At 32.0% G+C, this 18191-nt stretch overlaps 3 protein-coding genes and 1 pseudogene across 3 annotated transcripts; 1 reads left to right on the top strand and 3 right to left on the bottom strand.

Annotated features, from left to right (window-relative positions):
- Positions 1–2115: 2115 nt before the first annotated feature.
- LOC108819286 (3-deoxy-manno-octulosonate cytidylyltransferase, mitochondrial) lies at positions 2116–4582 on the bottom strand. Its single transcript, XM_018592294.2, has 8 exons — positions 4262–4582; positions 4139–4184; positions 3366–3452; positions 3159–3283; positions 2914–3053; positions 2763–2814; positions 2556–2666; positions 2116–2491 (listed from the first exon to the last, which is right to left on the bottom strand). The coding sequence occupies exons 1-8, from the start codon at positions 4487–4489 to the stop codon at positions 2399–2401; spliced, it is 882 nt and encodes a 293-aa protein (XP_018447796.2). The 5' UTR covers positions 4490–4582; the 3' UTR covers positions 2116–2398.
- Positions 4583–6737: 2155 nt separating this feature from the next.
- On the bottom strand, positions 6738–9880 carry LOC108820709 (putative ubiquitin-conjugating enzyme E2 38). Its single transcript, XM_056991873.1, has 7 exons — positions 9648–9880; positions 8819–9232; positions 8678–8741; positions 8465–8604; positions 8074–8385; positions 7551–7858; positions 6738–7095 (listed from the first exon to the last, which is right to left on the bottom strand). The coding sequence occupies exons 1-7, from the start codon at positions 9729–9731 to the stop codon at positions 7044–7046; spliced, it is 1374 nt and encodes a 457-aa protein (XP_056847853.1). The 5' UTR covers positions 9732–9880; the 3' UTR covers positions 6738–7043.
- Positions 9881–10681: 801 nt separating this feature from the next.
- Positions 10682–12377, top strand: LOC108820422 (eukaryotic translation initiation factor 6-2-like; annotated as a pseudogene).
- Positions 12378–14030: 1653 nt separating this feature from the next.
- Positions 14031–15260, bottom strand: LOC130498486 (uncharacterized). The gene is made up of 3 exons (XM_056991885.1): positions 15100–15260; positions 14593–15022; positions 14031–14439 (listed from the first exon to the last, which is right to left on the bottom strand). Exons 1-3 carry the CDS (start codon positions 15180–15182, stop codon positions 14161–14163), a joined length of 792 nt encoding a protein of 263 aa, XP_056847865.1. The 5' UTR covers positions 15183–15260; the 3' UTR covers positions 14031–14160.
- Positions 15261–18191: the final 2931 nt, after the last annotated feature.

Genomic DNA, 18191 nt, shown 5'->3' with positions numbered 1-18191 from the left:
TAACTAGTAAAACAGAATCAAGATATTTTGTCGAATTGTTTCCGATTTCGCATTTGATGGAGCTACAGTGCATTTATACATTCTAACCAAATTAAATAAAAAGAACTCAACATAAATTAGAGTGCAAAACCGGATTAAACCAGTCTACGTGAAATATCGATTACAAATCCAAAATCTAATCGAAGATTGATCCATCGCGACGACTCTGAATTGAATCCAGTCCAGCTGAATCGTTTGACAGTGCTCAAAATCTGGTGAGCATAATATATGTGTCAAAAAATAGCTGTTTAATTTGATGTTCTCGTGATAACATTCTACTTAATTTAGAGCAACAACTTGATATAAGTGAAAAAAATTGATCTCATTATTTTCTGATTTCTTTAAACATGTGATCTATAAAAGTCTGAAGTGTGAAGTGTTTAATGACTGTTCATTGACTGTTTCAGCATTTTATTTTTATTTTTTATTTTAATTTTAATGCTCTTTTAATTTTGTTATGATTAAAACAGATTCAGGTTATTAAGATCAAAAGCGTGAAAACATGTCCTTATGATCTCATTGTCTTGGCTACATTACTGAACAACAGATGGCCACATTCTTTAATGGTGGACGTTGGTTTACCTACGCTTTTTGGAGACTCGACATATTTAGCATGGTATGTTTTATATAGTGAATTATATATTGTATGTTTTATACAGTGAGTTATAAAAAATGCTTGTGTTACAAAACAAAGAGTTATATAAAATTCTTTCTATATATATATAATATAACATATATGTATATATAATTAGAGTTGAAGTGGTTGTTGTCCATTTTCTTCTTTCTGATGGCTGCATGATATAAGTGCATATATGCATCAATTTATATTATTTTCTTTATTATATTTTGTTTTTTCCTAGATTTTACTCATTTTTTCCTCAAATTTCTGTTGAGTTAATTTTTTATTTTCAAAAGTGAGTTAATAGTTTTTCTATTGAGTTAAATTGTTTGTGTTGGGTTAGTATTATAGAGTGGGAGTAATAACACTACTATGTTTTACTCTTTTTTTGCTGTAATAATTAAATATGATTATTAGTTATTTATTTATATATTTATTTTCCATCACAGAAAATCACTTTCCAATTTCTTATTTTTGATTTTTGCATGATATAAATTTCATATATTTAGTAATTGAGTGTACTATGTTATATTTTACTATCCTTTGATAATTTGTAATTATTTTTACTATGCTTTGCCTCAACTTTGTATTGAGTTAATACTCCTTAGAGATTTATTTCTCAATAAATTATGTAGTTATGAATTATGTATAGTTTTCAAATATTTCAAATAGTTATAAATTAATTAATTATGCCTCCAGTGAAATATATATATATAGAATTTGAATACTTAAAAGAAATTTGTGGCATGTTTCAAATATGATACTATCACAGATAATACAATCGATCATTTTTATTGCTACTGTAAAAACAACATAAGATAGATAAAAATAATAATAAGAAAAGCCACAAAATACTGAAACCACCTGATTTTAGAATTTATGCAATAAAAGTTATGGAATATTATATATTAAATTCTTAATGTAGGATGTTTAATATCAAGATTGTTAGATCATTTCTAAGACGACACTTGTATTTTTCTACAAAATGGAGTTGAATTTCACTATGTATTCATCTATATTATTATTAGTGAAATACTAGTATTTAGATATCTAAATATAGAAAATGCTATATTGTTTTCATATATTTTTGCGGAAAATATAGTTTTTCCTTACTTAAAAAAATATAGTGAAGTAAAACTTACCTCAGTTTTAGAAGTTATTATATTTTTGAGAAAATATGTAAAGGTGAGTTAGAGAAATGCTTGCACCAGAGAAACTTGATGAAAACAATATGGACAAACAGCTTCTAACCATGAGTTATTAATTACATCCTTTTAAAAATTTAATCAATAAATACTTTTTGTGTTTCATTTTAAGTGTTGTTTTAGATTTTTGGAGACATGTTAAGAAAACATTTAGTTTTGCATATTTTCTATCTAAAAACATCAAACCCATATACTTAATCACATTTCAACTAATAGGAAAATAAATTGGAGCATAAAATGAATAAGTATACATTGAAATCTTAAAACAACACTTATTTCTCATCAAAAAAATTTCTGTACAACAGACATTTAATATGGAACGGAGAGAATATTTTGCTACTAAGGTATGGTTGTGATTCTACAGTTTTTCTAGTTACATATAATTTTGAAACTCAAGCTTTGTGTTGTTCGTTTCTGATTGCTCTTTCAAACTTAGTCGCCATACTTGCATATTGTTTACAAACAAGTATTATGTGGACCGTTAATATTTGTACATAGTGGAGACATTATGCATAAGATCTCTGTATCATGTGGACTAGGGGAGGTTTCTTTCCCGCATTAAAGATTCAATTTTTTCGACATCATCAGGTGTATCAACTCCATGAGCTTCATGATCCACCTTTATAACCTGTGAAAAATCAACATTTTAGGTTAAAAGAATTTATCAAATTAGTGGGAAAGGGTTCTGCTACCTTCATTCTGTAGCCATTTTCAAGGACTTTGAGCTGCTCTAGATCCTCTTCTAGCTGCAGTGGCGTTGGTTGAAGCTCCGAATATACTTTGAGAAACTTTGAATCAAAGCTCTAAGAACAAGGAAAGCAAACATAGCCGAGATTAATTAGATCATAATACACAAGTGCAACTATATATAATAAGAAGAGAAGTTAGCTGCTTAGTACCTGTATTCCAAGATGAAGCATGTAAGGGAAGTCTGAATTGACTTTACCACTCCTAAAGCGCACAAAACATAAGTGATTACAACTTGAGCATATAGGCAAACATATAATAATATAATTTATTTTATCAATACACAGAAGACAAAGATATTACTTGTTATAAGGAATCAAACCCCGGGAAAAATAGATAGCGTAGCCACGGTTGTCCACCACACACTTGACTCGGTTAGGATCAAGTCCGTCTTCTGGTTTCAATGAAGTCACGGCTGTGCTAAACACTGCATCAGGTGCTAACTGAAAATCACAACCATAGGAACACTATTCAACAGCTTCTTAAGTTTGAAGACAGCTAAATAGTATATATTTAGATGAAAGATATAATCCCAACTAAAGCAGAACCTGAAGTGCTTTGACAACACCGTCTATAATCTCAGGCTCAATGAGTGGTTCATCTCCTTGAATGTTGACAACCACATCATACTTCTTCTCCAGCTTTTCTAGCGCTTCATTGCACCGCTCAGTACCTACGGATCCACCAAATGATACAGAGTTTTTGAGACAAGAAAGCAAAACTAAACAGGGGGTTGAAGAAATTTGTATAGAGACCGTTTCTGCAAGACTCTGAAGTCATGATGACATCAGCACCAAACCCACGACAGCAATCCGCAATCCTTTCATCATCCGTTGCTACAACTGAGAAGTCAAACGATACAACAAAACAGACACCTTTTAATATCAACAGTCACAACTTAAAGAACAGACTTCCAAGTTCTAGGCCTGTGGATTTTGTCTGAACCGAACCTTCGGTTTTGAGTTAAGTTACCGTTCTGAGTTCGGTGGAATTTTGAAAATTCGGTTCGGTTCAGTCGGTTTTTGATTTTCAAAATAAATAAATAAATAAATAACCAAATTATCCGTAATTAACCAAATTAACCAAACAAACAAAACAGAAAACCCAATTTAACCTAAATAACTGAATTTAACTGTAAATGTCCAAGTTTTTTTAGAAATGATACGAAATCTAACCGAAACAAAAGGAACCAAACCAAACCGACTTTTTATGGTTTACTTCGGTGAGATTGTGGCTAAACCGAATTACCCGAAACTGAAAACAGAAGCTAACTATGAAAGTACACATTAAGAGATCTGACTGAGCCACATTACTAACGTGATCAAGCGTAGAAGCTAACTATGAAAACAAGAAACCAGACATCCTGTAATCTCAACAGTCACAGGTTACCGACAAAACTAAAGGTAGGTTCCAACTAAAAGCATGCCAATTAATGAAAGTCAAGCAAGTTAACATCGTAGAGGAGATCTAAAGTACACAACTTTGCTATGTACAGAGCCATAAAGAGTAGAGATGGGAGCCACATTACCAACGTGATCAAGCGTAGAAGCTAACTTCGATCTCTCCCAAGTTCTCTGATCCAATACATAATAAGCACGAAGAAGCTGAGAGTTATGCATATATATATGTATATAATAGACTAAAGAGGAACCTGGATCATGGGTTTGCCGAGGATTTTCACGAGAGGCTTGCCCTCGAATCGAGAGGAAGCGTAACGGGCGGGGATGATCCCGACGACCCGGCTCCGGAATTTCCTGGATCCACCCAGATAGGCACGTGCGCCAATCGCTGCTGCGATAGCTGTTCCGGCTAAGATTCCGTGTACAATCCATGTCTTCTGAGAAGACGAGGATGATGATGAAGAGGAAGAGAGTGACATTAATCAAGCAACGGTCTTTCACTTTGCTCTTGTGAGACTGTTCAGTGAAAGAAGAGAGAGAGAGAGAGAGAGAGAGAGAGAGAGAGAGAGAGAGAGAGAGAGAGAGAGAGAGCTGTTAACAAAACTGGTGTGGGTTATGCCAGCGAGAAAAGGACCGATCTGGTCCGGTTTAATTAGATTTATGTCTAGTTCCTTAGCCAACTCGGTTTGCTTTTTCTGGTCGAATACAAACTCAATTTCCCTTTGCTATAAATCACTTTATTATGGAATCTAATTCAGAAAACAAAGTTTTTAAAGAGAAAAATTTCCTCGGTTAGTTTCCGTAATTATTTAATTCTTTTCCATTTAAAATAAACTAGAATAAGACATTCGCAATACGAAAATTATTTAAAAAATATTATATTAAAATATATATATTATTGATCGTATTAATATTTTTGGCCCTTAAATATTTTTTTAAAATTTCTTTTGTTAGTTACATAACTTTTTTACTGATGAACTGATTCTATTTTAAAAAATATTTTAGGTCAAAAAAATCAATTATTGCATAACAACTTAACGTTTATGCCCAAGAATCTCAGGTCTACTATTTGGTTACAATGAAATTATGTCACATCGGTTTTATATTTTGATTTAGCAATTTAAAAGTTAATTATGTTTATAAGAAGTTTACGTTCACGTACCAATCCTACATATCTTCAATATTTTCTCTTTTATGTCATTTTTTCATTTTGGTTATTGCTCGATATAAATATTGATTTTGGAATTTATTCTCATTTTGTTCTTTTTGACCTAAGATTTAGAAATGTTTAAGATTTAAAATTATTAAAAAAATACATACTTAGGTTAAGATATATGTCTTGTGTGCAATATATATTTTATATTTATTACTTATTTTATGTTTTCAGAATATTATGAAATAATAAAATAATAATTACATATTAAATAACTAAGAAATTTGTTATTATTATGTAATAAATTGGCGTGCGCATATAAATCAAACAATCACTTTTGTTTGTTTGCAATCCTTTTAGGGTAAATATATCAAAACAATCAGTTTTATGTATGTATATGATGTATAATTAAGTTTAAATGATATTAACATAGATATATAGTATACTTTTAATATGGATACTTATTAAATGAAGTTTCTACTTATATAATTTTACGATTATTTGCATATTTGTATAACAAAATTTTACACCAACAAATTGTTTTGTAATGTGAGATGTTTAGTGGTTTCACTAATTTACAATCATTTTGAAAATAATAATGAAGATTTCAAAATTAAAATATTAACTTTTCGATATATTTTCAATGCAAATATCAAATATAAGTATCTATTTTCATATGATATATAGTTTAATTTAAACGATATGTATATATATATATATATAAACATAAATACCTATTAAAATAAAATTATTTATTCATAATCATTGTATCTTATTACATAAAAAATTAAACCTTGATCACAAAAGGTTATGTGATATTTTTAACAGTTTAGTAATTTATATTTTTTTGAAAATTTCAAAATACAACATATTCAAAAAAAAATCTAAATTTTTATTATATGATTAATTTATTTGTGTAATTTTTTAATAATAAAGAATTAAATAGAAATGATAGAAAGTATACAGATTGTTAGCAAATCTTTATTATTTAAAATCATTAATTACCATATTATATATTTTAATAACATTAGATAATTTCGTAGGTTTTATTTAAAGAAATAATATATAATATATTTCAATTTGATAAATGAATAGGCTATAATAGAAATACTATATAGTTTAACATTCTTTAACAATTTAGTTTTGAACTAATAAAATTCTCAATTAATTCTCAAACCGCCACGTAAACAAAATTAGTATTCTAATTACGCGACAACTCAACAATATATTTTTTAATTAGTACATACTATTGGTAAATCCATTGATCTTTAGTAAAATCACTAAAATAAAAAGCTTCTATGGATTACAAATATGTTCTCTTCTTAGTTTAACTTCTGTATCATTTGTCTAACTAATGCAACTTTAGTGATGACACATGATATATAATATTGCACTTTATTTTTTTATAATAATAAATTTTAATCATAAAATTAGATTTCACTCAAATTCTACTATATTTTAAATAAAAATAGAGTAGTAAATAAAAACAAACAAATTATTTTATTATAAATACATCTATTTTCATTCTATTTTAAAGTAAAAATGGAGTAGAATTTCAAAAAAAAATCTCAAAATGAAAAATAGAATGTGTTAGAGATGCTCTTATGAACTAACATTGTAGTAAACTGTACACAGATAGTTACCTCTTCTCAAAGAGATCTCTAATCGATTTTTTTTAATATATTTAAAATCTGTTAATAAATCAGAACGGATAAACTTAAAACTAAAACCTCTAATGATATAAATAAACCACTTGTCCACGTAATAAAAGATAAAAGAAAATAGTAAGTTGGACTTCTATCCCCTGTTAGATTCCTCCTACTCACCAAATCATCGATCTGTGAGTCTTCTTAAACTTGATACTTGTTTGTTTGCACGACTCAATCCAACTGAAAAACGCAGCGTCCGATATTGGCGAGAAATTCTTTGACGCTATCACAAAAAAAAACAATAATGATTAAAATAAATAAATAAGTCTAAAAATAATCAATCAATACGAATGCCAGAAATTACATAACAATAAGGAAGTCATCAAATTTCACTACTAAAAATGCACTTACTTTCAGTTTCTCAATCCAAACAATACTCATAAGAATATCCCCTCTATTTTTTTTAGTTAAAACCACAAATCTTAAAAAGAAAAAAAAAATAGCATTTACTATATAGTATATACATTATATGTAACTTAACCAATCATAGCGATACGGTAAACTATAATTAGTTATATTATCCTAAGATATATAAAAGCATAAAATAAGAAAACAGTTTGAATTTTAAAATAGAAGATACTAATTATTATAATTGTGATCAATTTGGGAAAAGACTTCTCTTTCTCTCTGCTTATTATTAATAACATGAAAACAAAAAGGTGGATTTGGCTCACTCACCTCGATGATCTGCTTCTCTTACGCTTAGCTGTATTACTCTCTGTGTTAGCATTAACCACAGGCGGTGGTTTAGGTTTTTCTTCTAGCTCCTTGACTCCTAACTTAACGAACTCACCCACAACCGTCTTCATAAAGGCAGCCACATCGGTCCTAAACTTCCTAGAGCCACTCTGGTTAGTTTCCTCAATGCCTTGGACACTACCTTTAACAATGGAACCAACAGGAGCTCCATCTTTATAAGCATTGCACGCTTTAACTATGTCAAGTGCCTTCACAAAGTAATGGCTAAGAACAAACTCTTCAAAGTGCTGCACATCCATCAAATAATCAAGAAACGCTTTTGCTATCTTTAATTTATATATTTAATACTACGTTATAGTAAGAAAAATGAACATTTAATATTTGTGTTTTTTCTTACGTGGTTTTAGCATTTGTATTGATTTATTACTTTAAGATTTTTTATTTTATTTATTATAATAATTATATTCAAAGAACCAAAAAAACTAGTTGTCCAACTATTTACCTTGGGTGGTTTCCTCATGCTGTAAACCATAGTCTTTAACGACAATATGAATACGTTCTCACTGTAAACATTGGAATGAGCCTCGCCTGATGTAGTCCCCTTGGTGGCCTCGTAGCCAGGTTCGTTGAAGTATGGTTTCTGATTCAAGATTAGCGCTTGGATTGAGACGAGAAGCTGCAACATTGTTGACTCCTGTGGGAGCCATTTCTCCCTCTTGTTACCGGTCCATGTACCGAGAAGACTCAAGCATACTTTACCACAGTTGTATAGATTTGGGTTGATTCTAAGCCCACCGGAATGGTAATGAACTTTCTGTCAACAACAAAGCGAAACTAGTAAAATAGTAATAATCAAAGGGTTCCAAAACAGAACAAAGATCATGAGGACATACTGGTGGCACCGAAGGATAGGTATCTGGGAACTGAATATCGAAAAAGAAAAGACCGTCATGGTAAGGAGTCCCCTCAGCTCCAATGATTACAGCTCTCATGAGATCCATTCTTGACTCACAGGCTCTGACAAATATTGTCTCTGTTTGCAAAAAGAATGAAGTGTTAGAAACAAAAAGAGAACAAGCATTAGTATATAGTATATATACACCAACCTGGCAAATCTTTCTCAAGAATCTTCCAATCTTCTTGAACCTTTTTCAACCATGTCTTTGAGTGCTGTTAAGATAAAAGAGAGATTGAGTAATTAAAGAAACAATCACTTGAGATGATAAGATTGTATTTGTAATCATCACCTGCTTTGAAGCTTTCCCTTTAGAAGCATAGTGATGATCTGAGAAATCATCAACAGTGTCAAACCTTTTAAAGTCCCTCAGAAAATTAGCCTGAGCTGAAGTAACAGCCTCAGAGCTAGCAGAAGCATCAGAGGTAACAGGTCTTGAAGAAGGAGATGGCTCCATCACTACATTAGGAGTCTGATGTTGAACCGTTGTACAAGGAGTTGCCAGAAACGGGTTTGAACCGTTAGTAGATATGGCCACTTGTACACCAGTTGGGATATCATTTAGAACCACTGTGTAGCCATCAACATCCATAGGGATCACTCCATTAGCTACATGACTAAAGGGGTTATGCCCATCTTGTATAGCCTTCCCTTTGCTCATCTTGTCTACATGATATTGCTCCACATCGATCACTTCAAGATTAACCTAAACTCACATAAAACAGAGAAACAAGTTACATAACAACATAAACTAACAAAAATATACTACAAAAACAGTAAACTGTAAGAACGCAATTAAACAGTAAAAGTTTTACTATGTTGTTATGTAACTTGTTCCCATAGTAAAAGCATAGTAAAAGTTTTACTATGTTGTTATGTAACTTGTTTCTCTGTTTTACTGTAAAACGCTAGCAAACAATACAAAATTGAAAATTGACCTAAACCCACATAAACCCTGAACACACAGAGACAACCCAGATGATCATCACAAGCAACAACGAAGCCATAATGAGTAAAATAAAAAGTTTAACTTTCTTGCAGGTAAATCAGTAAAATTGAGCACAGTTAAAACTCCGATTAACCCATTAACAGTAGAGGATTAAAAGCACGAAAGATGGAACCTTTCTGGGTTTACGAGTTCTGGAAGTCGAAGCTAAGAGATGAGGAGGAGGAGAAGGAGAGATCTCCACCACGTCGGGATCCATCAACAAAATTTCCGAGGAAGATTGATTCTTTCTCTTTCGCAACTAAAAAGAAGAAAAAGAGATTTTACCGTCGCGATTATAGGGAAAGATTAAAGATATGATTTATTTTTTGGGGGGTCTCTTCACATTCGCGCCGTAGTAATAATATAAACAGACTGAATATCCTTTTTCTCAATAGCTTTGAATATCTTTTTGTAAAGAGTACAAACCACTTCCTTAATTGTTTTTTAATTAATTAATAAATTACCACTTTCGGGTTTAAGGCAATTAATATGACTAAAAAGGTAGTTTATGCTGATGGACCCCACAGAAACAGAACAATTATATTCAGCATTTTTGCTGACGTGTTGTAATCGACGGTGTGAATTTTGCCAAGAAGAAAGAGGTCAGAAATTTAAGGGCGTTAGATATGAACTGATTTAAACTAACGGCTGGGAACTTACGGATTTATCTTTTTTTTTTTAGTTTTAAAATTCACAGACCAATCCTCGCAAATCAACGAGAAGATAAGATATTCTTGAATAAAATTACACAAGATTACACCAACAATATCGATAATTAAGTTTTCCTGTGATAAAGTAGAAAATAAATAAGGAAGATAGAATTTTACTTGAATAAGATTACACAAGATTACACCAGCAACATTTTTATAAAAATCTTTAGAATAATTAGCAACATTTTTATTTAAAAAAAAAATTGAAGAAAGAGAACACTTTAAAGTTTTTAAAAAAGTATTAACATATTGTTAAAATCATATAGTGTAAACTTTCCTAATCCAAATATAACACATGAAAATATAGAAATAATGTACATATATTATAATGATATTGGCTTCGAAGATTTTATGGGTTTCACGGACTTTATAATTTTTAGTGTTTGACGGGCTTTATAATTTAGATATGTAAGATACACATCTTCTGCCCAATATATCTCTCATACTCTATAACAATCCTTCTCTTCTTGGCCGCTCTTTCTTCTCTCTCGATACATCCCTCTCCCAAGTTTAGGTTTGAAAAGTTCCGCTCCTTTCTCCACTCCATGGCCACCCGTCTTCAGTTTGAGGACAGCTGTGAAGTTGGCCTCTTTTCAAAACTCACTAATGCCTATTGCTTACTTGCTATTGGAGGCACTGAGGACTTTTACAGTGCTTTTGAGTCACAGTTAATTAGCTGATGCTATCCCTATCGTTAAGACCTCTATTGGAGGATCACGGATCATCGGGCGTCTATGCGCTGGAAACAGGAACGGGCTTCTTGTGCCTCATACAACTACTGACGAAGAGCTTCAACACTTGAGGAACAGTCTACCTGATCAAGTCGTGGTCCAGAGAATCGAGCAGCGTTTGTCTCCTCTTGGAGATTGCATTGCATGCAACGACCATGTTGCTCTTGCTCACACCGATCTCGACGAGGAAACTGAGGAAATAATAGCGGATGTTCTTGGTGTTGAAGTTTACCGTCAGACAGTTGCATGCAACCTTCTTGTAGGCCGTTACTGTGCCTTGTCCAACAGAGGTGGCATCGTCCATGTTTACACCTCAGAGGAAGAGTTGGACGAGCTCTCGACACTACTTCGAGTCCCGCTCGTTGCGGGAACTGTGAACCGTGGTAGTGAAGTTATATCTGCGGGAATGACTGTCAATGATTGGACTGCTTTCTGTGGTTCAGACACAACTGAAACAGAGCTCTCTCTTATAGACAGCATCTTCAAGCTAAGTGAAGATTGTGATATGTACAAGATCTCTACATCGGAATGGGATTCACTTGTGATCAACTCCGAAGTCCCGGTGATGGTTATGTTCATAGAAGATGACTGCCCCCCATGTCGATACGTGAGGTATGTAATGGAAGAACTTTACTCGAAATACACAGGTCGGTTCAAATTCTACACACTCGACGTTCAGGAAGAGACAGGCATCGCAAGACGCTACAACATATTAAGAAACTATTCAAAAAAGGGAATAATCTACGACATATTTAATGTCCCGACTACTATTTTCTTCAAAGGCGGAGACGAGATGGCTAGAGTAAATGAAATCCATCGTTATGAATTAGAAAGATTAGTGGAGCAATACGATGCCTTGGTCTATACCTCCAAGCCTAAGGGTAACTTAGCAACAAGAAAAGAAAAATTGTTCTTATTTTGATTTAGTTATATCTTGTATTGATTTTCAGTCCTTCTCTGATGTTGTACGTAGTAAACAAGATTTCTGGAACGGAATGGGATTCACTTGTGATCAAGTCCGAAGTCTCGGTGATGGTTATGTTCACACAAGATTCGAGCGCTTCATGTCAGTCCATGAGCTTAGTAATGGATAAACTCGGCTCGAAATACACAGATCGGTTAAAATTCTACGTACTCAACGTTGATGAAGAGACAGGGATCGCAAAGCGTTACGACATTCTCTTTGTCCCGACTACTATCGTCTTCAAAGGCGGAGACGAGATGGCTAGAGTATTTGGACTCCATCTTTAGGAACTAGAGAGACTAGTGGAGCAATACGTGTGATGAGACTAGTCGAGAGTATGTTTATTTACATTTGCTATTTTTTTTGTCGTATAATCCTTGCTTATGTGTACGAAGAATAACATGTTATCGAGTTGTTGCTTATCTCTTTTTAACTAATCTATTGTCCTATTGTACCTTCTCTTATTAACATGGTCTCACTAAGATTTATATTTTAGACCAATTCTGTTTTACTCTTACTACATCATAATTTGGATTTTTAATAAACTTTTGAGAAAAAACTGGCTTAACAAAATCAAAGTTTTTTTTCTCGTTCGGCTATTTACATTATGCATGTCTAATTGGTTCTCGGTCGATTCTTCAATTTTTGTAAGTTAAAGAATCACGTTTTCATTATTGGACGGTGAAAAAAGTGGTTACATGGACAAAGTCAAAAAGAAAGGTTTGGTAATTTTGTCAACAACTACTTTTCACCAACCTCTCAAGCTCTTCCTATAAATACGTGATGCATCTTGTTGTTGCTCTTCATCTCAAAACAAAAATGCCAGAGAGAAGAAGAGAAGAAGAGAGTGAACAAAGGGGACCGAATGTGAGTTGAGAGTTTGTAAAATTTCTCGAGTTGATAATAAAAGATCTGTAGCAGGTCCAGAGACGTAGGCAAAGTTGGCCGAACTCCGTTAACAATTTTGTGTGTGTTTTTCCCGCTTTCATAAATTTCGGTTTCCCACAAATTTGATTTTATATATTTCCTAACAAGTATCAGAGCCTGAGTTACGGTGATCGGTCAATTTTTTTTGTCGGTGACATCGGTTTATCGATGGAGGTGTTGTAATATATGGTGGTTCAGAAACGATGGGAGGCGAAAATGGCTCAGCACATAGTATTAAAAAATTTGACGGTACAGATTATGTACTTTGGAAAATGCAAATTGAAGATTATCTGTACGGAAGGAAGCTTCATCAACCACTGAGCAAGAAGCCTAAGAAGATGGATCAGGATGAGTGGGAGCTCCTTGACAGACAAGTTCTGGATGTTATAAGGTTAACACTATCAAAAACCATTGCTTACAAAGTTGCAAAAAAGAAAACTACGAAAGGGCTTATGAAAGTTCTCTCGGATATGTATGAGAAATCTTCGGCGAATAATAAAGTGTTTCTCATGAAAAAACTCTTTCATTTGAAGATGGAAGAAGGTGGTCAGGTTGCCGGACATGTTAACGAATTCAACACGATTGTCGACCAACTGTCATCGGTGAGATCGAGTTTGATGATGAAGTGCGAACACTGATTTTGCTGGCATCTTTACTAAATAGTTGGGAGCCAATAAATACAGCGGTTAGCAATTCTGTGGATACTCAGAAGCCTAAGTTCAATGACGTTAGAGATCGTATTCTGGCTGAGGAAGTTTGCATAATAGATTCTGGCGAGACATCAACAAACTCTGCTTTCAATGTGGAAAGCAGAGGTCGAGACCAAGATAGAAGTAACTGGAGCAGAGAAAGATCAAAATCAAAGAATGGACAGAGTCAATCCAAATTCAGAAAGCCTACCAATACTGGAATTGTGGAAAGACAGGCCACATTGAAAGAAATTGTCGAGCACCACCGAAAAAAGACGACAAGAGAAGCGGAGCTAGTGCTGTGACACGTGACAAGACAACATCTGCATGTGTTGTTTATATTATCAGAAAACGATGTCTATCACGTGTATCTACCGAAGTTGATTCGATCTAACAATTAATATTATTCAAAAACATAGAGAAAAGAGGGCTTTCAAATGATGATGAGATCGTTGAGTTGCCTAGCTTGTTCCATATTAGTCAAAATCAATATAATTGTTGCTCAGAAATGGAATTCAATTTCATTCGTATCCTCCCTCCAGGAGTACTTATTCAAGCTTGATCAAATTCAATTTTCAAGAAAGTAATAATACAGTTACAAGCATTTTTATAAAAAAAAAACAAATCACATGTAGGATTTGAGACGTGGTCTCATAAGAGACTGTGCTCCATCGACCATCACAGTTGTACCTGTCATGAAGCATGAACCGTCACTGATCAAATAAATCACAGTCGAGTAGATATCTTTCTCCGGGTTCAGCCACTGTCCCAGAGGAGCAGCGTCCTTCACCAGCTTCTCCGCTCTATCTATCCCCACTGCAACTGGATATTCATCTCCAAGATGCAGACCTCTAGAGATCATGTTGACCCTTATCTTGTGCTTCCCTAGACTCATGGCTGATGCCTGAAACATGATCACAGTGAGACACTGGTCTTTGATTTCTAATTTTTTTAAAAATAATTTACATAAATATAAGTTCCTAAATTTGCAAAAACAATTTATCCAAATTCTTACTATATTGTCTATAAATTTTAACATATGTAAGAAAATGTATACCCGAACGAGCTGGTGAATCCCAGCAGCGGCTGTAGCATAGGCATCAGCTCCAGGGTAAAGCCCTCTCTCCCCACTAGCGATCGTAGCCATAAAGACAACGGAACCTCCTGTTCCACGCTCCTTCATCATACTCGCCACAGCCTTCAAGATAAACCATGGAGCCGTGAGATTGATCTTTGTGATCTTCTTGAATTCATCTTCAGACACTTGGAGAATGTCCTGCATCTTCCCTTGGTAGGTACAGCAGTTGACAAAAGCATCCAAAGATCCCAAACGATTCCATGCCTTTTGGACAGCAACATGGAAAGCTTCCTCACTGTCAGCTTCCATGTCGGCTCCAATGAGTTCCACTGGGAAGGCTCCCTCTATGGAGACTCGTATGTGGTCTACAGTGCTCCTTAGAGAAGCCTCATCTCCCATCAAAACCAGCCTGATTGATAACTCTTCGATATTAACTAAGCTTGTAACTGAATTAGGAAGAGGAGCAAGGGCAGTGGAGAAACTTACCGACAACCATGTTTGGCTAGCTGGATTGCGATGTTCCGGGAAACCTCGTCGCCGTTAGATGTCATCAACACCTTCTTCGCCATTTTGATTCAGAGTATGCCTTTCTCCTCCATTGGTGAGAGAGGAGGAATGGATTGGCTTTATTAACCGAATATATAATTGAATTTAAGACGAATATAATATCGCATGTGCCTCGTGAAACTCACCTAATAATTTTTTAACATAAAAATATATTTAATGGGAAAATCGCATAAAAAAGCCTCAAAATGTCAATTACTAGCACTTTAAATCTTGAAGTTTTTTCACTAACACTTTTAACTTTCAAAATGAATTTTGTATCATAAAAACCTCCAAAGCAAAAAGTTGATATGTTCAGCAGGTAATTTTTCAAAAATAATTGTTTAATTAATAAAATAAACAAAATAAACAAATAAATAAATTCAAATAATAAATAAAAATCAAAACTTTTAATAAAATTCAGAAAATGAAAACATAATAAAAAATTTAATTAAAATTTAGAAAATTAAATAATTTTCTAAAATCTTAACAAAATAAAAATAACTAAAATTTTAATAATAAATACGATTAAATTTAAATAGAGAAGAACTATTAATATTCATTTAAATTTTATTTGAATTTTATTATTTTGTTTATTTTGTAATAACAATTAGGCATAGAAATCGATTTGGTTTGTGTTTGTGGTTGGATTTTGGGTATTTGGGTATTTGGATTTAGATTCATTTCAAATTTTCTCGGGTTCGGTTTAGATGTAATAACACATAAAAAACTTGGCTAACCCAATCTTAAGTATATGATTATTTTAGGCATAGAAATTCGGTATCTAACCGATTCGGTTTGTATTTGTAGTTGGATTTTGGGTTCTAAGGTTTAGATTCCTTTTACTTTTTCTCGGGTTCGGTTTGGACGTAATAACACATGAAAACTCGTTAAACTAATCTTAAGTATAGGTAAGGTTCTAATTACGTTATTAAAGTACTTGTTTGTAATTTAAAAATACATATTTTAGTTCATTATCTTAAAAATGTAAACAACAATTTATATTAACAAAATTTTGGTTGCATGATAAAAACAGACAAAGTATAAAAAACAATTAACAGATCCATAAATGTAAAAAATATTATTTAAAAAAATATACTGATTTTTTTAAAAAAACTTATTCATAATCAAACTTTAAATGTTAATGCAAAAACATGAATTTTTAATACTTGACCAAATAGGCAAATACTAAAAATATACATTAAATTGAGTATTAATTTAATTATTCATATATATATATATAAATTTATTGAGATTTTGAGTATTTATTTTAGATTAAGTATGATAAGAATTTTTTTTTGGTTTACAGAATTATTTTCGAAATTGTTTGGATATCAATTTAAGTCTGAGTTAGGCTTAGGTGAAACCCAAAATCCAAAATACTGTACAATAAAATTCATTAAGATAATATATCCAATTCATTAGAGATGGGGTTTTTTTTCCCATTCGTGGATTTAGGTCAGACACATTAATCTGGAGAGAATAACTAAATTAACTGACCAAAAAAGTTATGTTCGAATTTGGAACTACCAATTAGATTTTTAACCTAAATTAACTGAAAAAATGGAATTAAATTGGAACTGAATAAGATCCAAAATTATTTTAGATATTAGTCAGTTTCTAATTTTACTGCTCGAATCAAACCTAAAAATGAAAAAAATTAAACCAAAAATTTTAAATATTTAAATGGATCCTAAATCTCTATAACCGAAAAATCGAATTGGAATCAAAATCGGATCAAAACTGATGCCCAAGGCTACCTATATCATTGACATAACTAAATCTGATATAACGCCATGTGGAAAAGACACAATCAGTACTACAAATGCCCCACGTGAACGTTAAATATCGGGAAATCGACCAAAAAAACACTGAACTTTGCAGGAATTGCCAAAAGAAACCTGGATATATGGATTGGTCAAACAAAACACAAACTTTTTATTGACTTTAGAATTAATTAACAATGTTTTCGTTGACTTGCCAATTTAGCACGCCGTCAGCAAATTTAACAGAAAAATGACATCGTTTAAATGTTGGTGTTAGGTGAAACGACGTCGTGTTGAAATAAGATGAAACGACGTCGTTTTACATGATTTCAAAATCAAATCAAGTCGACCACTGGGTTTGAACCCAGGTTGTTTGGACCAAATGACAAGGTACTTTACCACTAGGCTAGTGGCTCAATCAATGAAACTATTAACAGATTTAATTATATTTGGTATTGATTGAATATAAAAAAAATTATCTAAAAACTTAAAAAGATCTTTAAAATTTCTAAAAACTGAAAAATTAATTCCAAAAAAGAAATATCATTTTTCGGATTAAAAAAAATTGAAAAAAAAATCAAAAAAAATTCCAAAAAGTTAAAATATTTCAAATCGGGAAACATATAATCAGAAACTATAAAAAATAAATTTTATTATTATTATTATTTATTTTTTTATAGTTTCTTATTATATGTTTTCAGATTTGAAAATTTTATCACTTTTTTTTGAATTTGTTTTCGAATTATTTTATTTTTTCAAATTTTCTTTTAATAATTTGAAAAATGAAAATTTTCTTTTTGGCATTTTTATAAAAAAAATAAAAAAATATTTTTTTATAGATTCTGATTATTTTCAGATTCAAATTTCTTTATAATTTTTTTTGTTATTTTCGATTTTTTTTATTTGTTTTCATTTTTTTAATCTTAAATGAAAATTTTCTTTTTTTGGAATTTGTTTTTAAAAATGTAAAATTTGGAAGATTTTTGATTTTTAAAAGTAAAAATAAAATTTTATTTTTAATTTCAATTTCAAAATTAATTTTATAAAAAAATTCTTTATTTTTCAAAATTTTGGAATTTTAAAGACCTTTTAAATTTTTAGAGAATTTTTTATATTCAAAATCAATACCAAATAAAAGTAAACGTGTTTGTTTATACATTGAATGTGCCACTAGCATAGTGATAAAATACCTTGCCATTTGATCCAAACAACCTGGGTTCGAACCTCGGAGTCATCCAAACAACCTGGTATGCTCTGAATTGATCTTTT

The sequence above is a fragment of the Raphanus sativus genome, chromosome 8, assembly GCF_000801105.2.
Source record: "Raphanus sativus cultivar WK10039 chromosome 8, ASM80110v3, whole genome shotgun sequence".
NCBI classification, from domain to species: Eukaryota; Viridiplantae; Streptophyta; class Magnoliopsida; order Brassicales; family Brassicaceae; genus Raphanus; species Raphanus sativus.
Note: the sequence above shows the minus strand (reverse complement) of the source record. Positions and strands in the feature narration are given on the sequence as shown.